At 34.3% G+C, this 3,279-nt stretch overlaps 1 protein-coding gene across 1 annotated transcript in view; it reads right to left on the bottom strand.

Annotated features, from left to right (window-relative positions):
• LOC106883505 (prolyl 3-hydroxylase 1) overlaps positions 1 to 2,488 on the bottom strand; it is a 167,770-nt gene extending 165,282 nt beyond the window's left edge. Inside the window, exon 1 of the mRNA XM_052968028.1 lies at positions 1,493 to 2,488. Coding sequence (XP_052823988.1) covers positions 1,493 to 1,924 — 432 coding nt within the window. The 5' untranslated portion in view covers positions 1,925 to 2,488. The remainder of the gene's footprint in view (positions 1 to 1,492) is intronic.
• Between the last annotated feature and the right edge of the window lie 791 nt (positions 2,489 to 3,279).

Here is a 3,279-nt window from a genome sequence, read left to right as displayed (position 1 = left end):
ATATATATATATACATACACATACATGTATACATACTTATATATACACATACACAGACAGACAGACAGACAGACAGACATATGTATACATAATTATTTTTTATCTTTCATTTTTTTCAGTCACACGACTGGGGTCATGTTGGGGCACCACCAAGGCAAGTGTAGTTAAATAATTCGACCCCAGAATTTATTTTTAAGTCTGGTGCTTATTTTCTCGCGGCCGTTTCCCAAACCACTAAGTTACAGGGACGTAAACAAAACAATTCCGGTTGCCAAGCTGTTGTGGAGGCATACATAAACACATACACACACATGCATATGTATATATTCATGCATGTATGTATGCATGCATGTACATGACAGCCTTCTTTCAGCTTTTATCTATCAAATCCATTCATATAGCATTAATTGACCGAGGCTACAGTATAAAACACTTGCTCAAGGTGCCGCGTTCATGTGGCTTCTTAACTATAATATATATAAAACAAAACTTTCAATGCTTATATAATATATATAAAGCAATATATTATATATAACATTATGTGTGTATAATAATATAGGCCTACATATTATACAATATATATATATATATATATATTGACTAATAATAATTCAATATGACTATTATATAACAAAATAAGTTTCTGCATTTGAAAGGTTAATTATCGTTGATTTTATATAGATGTAACGTGTCGGCCTGCAGTTGTACCGAAGCGCCAGAAACTCAATTCGCGGAACTTTGAAGAATTTTAGCAAGATGAGGAAATCTAAAAGTTTGTGCTCCTTCCAACAAGCATCATAGAAGTTGTGGATTTATTTTAGAAACGTTTTATAAAAATGTGACATATCATCAGCTTTAAGAATATGTATAATTACGGTAGAACACGATTACAAAATTCTTTACATGTAAACATACTCGCTGTCAGTCACATCCATCAATTAGAATTGTCAAAGTAAGCAAAAACTTTCTAGAAGTTTTAATATTTAAGTATCATCGATGCAGTAAGTGTCACCGAAGGAAAATTCTTCAGATTTGTTTGTGTCACATTCATAGTCACATCTTATTATTTCTCCTCTAAACATTACTTTAACTACATTTCAGGCTTCTTGTATTACGAGGGAGAAACACTGAGTAAGAAATGTCAACTTGTCCCAAACAAAGTTTAATTTGTATCTCATCTTGATTGTTGATTAGTTGTTTATCAGATAAAAGTTTCACCATTAAGTTAGTAGCCATCCACTATAGTTAATGGAAATACAAATAACTATTAAAACTTTCATCAGAGAAAGGGGCTTAGGGTTTACACTCAGTGTAATTATAATAGGAAACAAATTAAATGTCATTCGAACATAAAAGGCCCACGAAGTCTGTAACGCCAATGTATTAGAGAACGTTTCAGGTTTAACCTAATTTTAAGGGGTTAGATCGATATAAAGGGGTATTTCAAATATGCAGTTCATTCATGTAAGGGAAAAAAAGTATTCGGACTTACCTTATAATGACAGAACTGTAAATAATCGTAAGGCATTCGCATCTCGAAATCGTCTTCGACATCTAAGTGAACAGCTACATCAGGCCTGTTAGGCATGTTCTTTTGTTTACAAATTCGAACACAGTTCGATACTTTGATAATCTTGAAGAAAAACGGTATCATATTCTCCAATTCCGGGGTAACTGAAGTTTCATTTTCATTTATCACATTTCCTCGACATTCACGCCGACAAGTAATTAAAGTACTTCGATAGAATTTATAATCTTTCAAAGCATCATTGATTTGTTTCACACATTCAGGCCAGCTTTGACTCCTGTAAGCATCCCTTGCCCTGCTGTACATTTCATCGTATGTATCTGATGATGGTTCAATTGCTAATATTTGTGCAATATTCACCAGGCAGAAGCCCAGAATAAGTCCCCTTAACGCCATGTTATATAAATATAAATCCTTCTGTATAAAAATATATATAAGTTTCAAAAAGTATTCTAGTAAACAGCCTATTAAAAATTTACATCACCAACAAATCATTTATGAAAGTTGTTCGAAGAATTTCGGTGGTGAAACAACAAAGTATCTAAAAATCGCAGATGAGTTCCGATGGAGACAAGCTAAGAATTATTCTGCTGATTCAGGTGATTGTAACGATAGCAGAGCCAAGAGTGGGACACGTGTACAGAAAAAAAAAAAATTAAAGGCAAAGACGGAATACAGACTTAGACGAGGAAGAATATAAATATGCGTCTGACAATATATTTAACTATAAGCAAAACACTAGCTAGCTTGTATATTCATATAAATTTGAAATAAATGGTGTTAGCAGCAGCATGAGAAGAGAAAATAACTTTTTTCCGCATGCTCTCTTTCTCACTTTCTTCTTCCTAAAGTGACGACTGTGTTTCACTGACTGCTCCTGATAGAATCACATTACAAGTGTGGTAAGAGTTACTTTTGAGTAGGCCGACGCGTAAGAAGGCCAGCTTCTCCAACTATGATATGTACACACACACAAAAAAAAAGTCAGCAATGCCTAGATATATAAAGTTTGTAAAAGGGAAAGATGGAAAACGAAATTTGGCAATTGTTGTGCCTGAATTAAAAATGATTTCGTCCATCCTGTTTAGAAAAGCAGATACGCTTTATCAAATATAGTACCAACGTTTATTTTTTTGACATATGAACAAGTGGCGAAATTTAATTTTAATCAGTTAAAATTTCGAGAGTTGTCCCGCTTTTTCTATTTGCTTTTTTTTTTCTTTCTTTTTTTTTTTTACCAAACTTGATAATTAAGATAGTGATTATTCTCAGGCGGGGCTGTGAGGTAAGAAGTTTTACCCAACCACATAGTCCCGGGTTCAATCTCACTGTGTGGCAACTTGGGCAAATGTCTTCTACTATAACTCTGGACCGACCAGAGTCTTGTGGGTGGATTTGGTAGACAGAAACTGAAAGGAGATAGATAGATAGATAGATAGATAGATAGATAGATAGATAGATAGATAGATAGATGTGTGCCTTTGTGTTCGTCCCCTACCACTGCTTGAAAATTGGTGTCGGTTTGTTAACGTCCTCGTAAACAGCGGTTCGGCAAAAGAACCGATAGAATAAGTGGTCGATTCATTCGACTAAAAACCCTTCGGGCGGTGCCCCAGCATGACCACAGTCAAACGACTGGAACAAGTAAAGGATAAAACATCACTGAAGAAGGGTGTAATTGTAATTAATTTCTTATTTACAAAGCTGTCATCTTCACAAAAGAGAAGGAAGAACTGACATATATGAACACT

This window comes from Octopus bimaculoides, chromosome 5, assembly GCF_001194135.2.
Source record: "Octopus bimaculoides isolate UCB-OBI-ISO-001 chromosome 5, ASM119413v2, whole genome shotgun sequence".
Lineage (NCBI taxonomy): Eukaryota > Metazoa > Mollusca > Cephalopoda > Octopoda > Octopodidae > Octopus > Octopus bimaculoides.
This window is presented reverse-complemented; position numbering and strand designations above follow the sequence as displayed.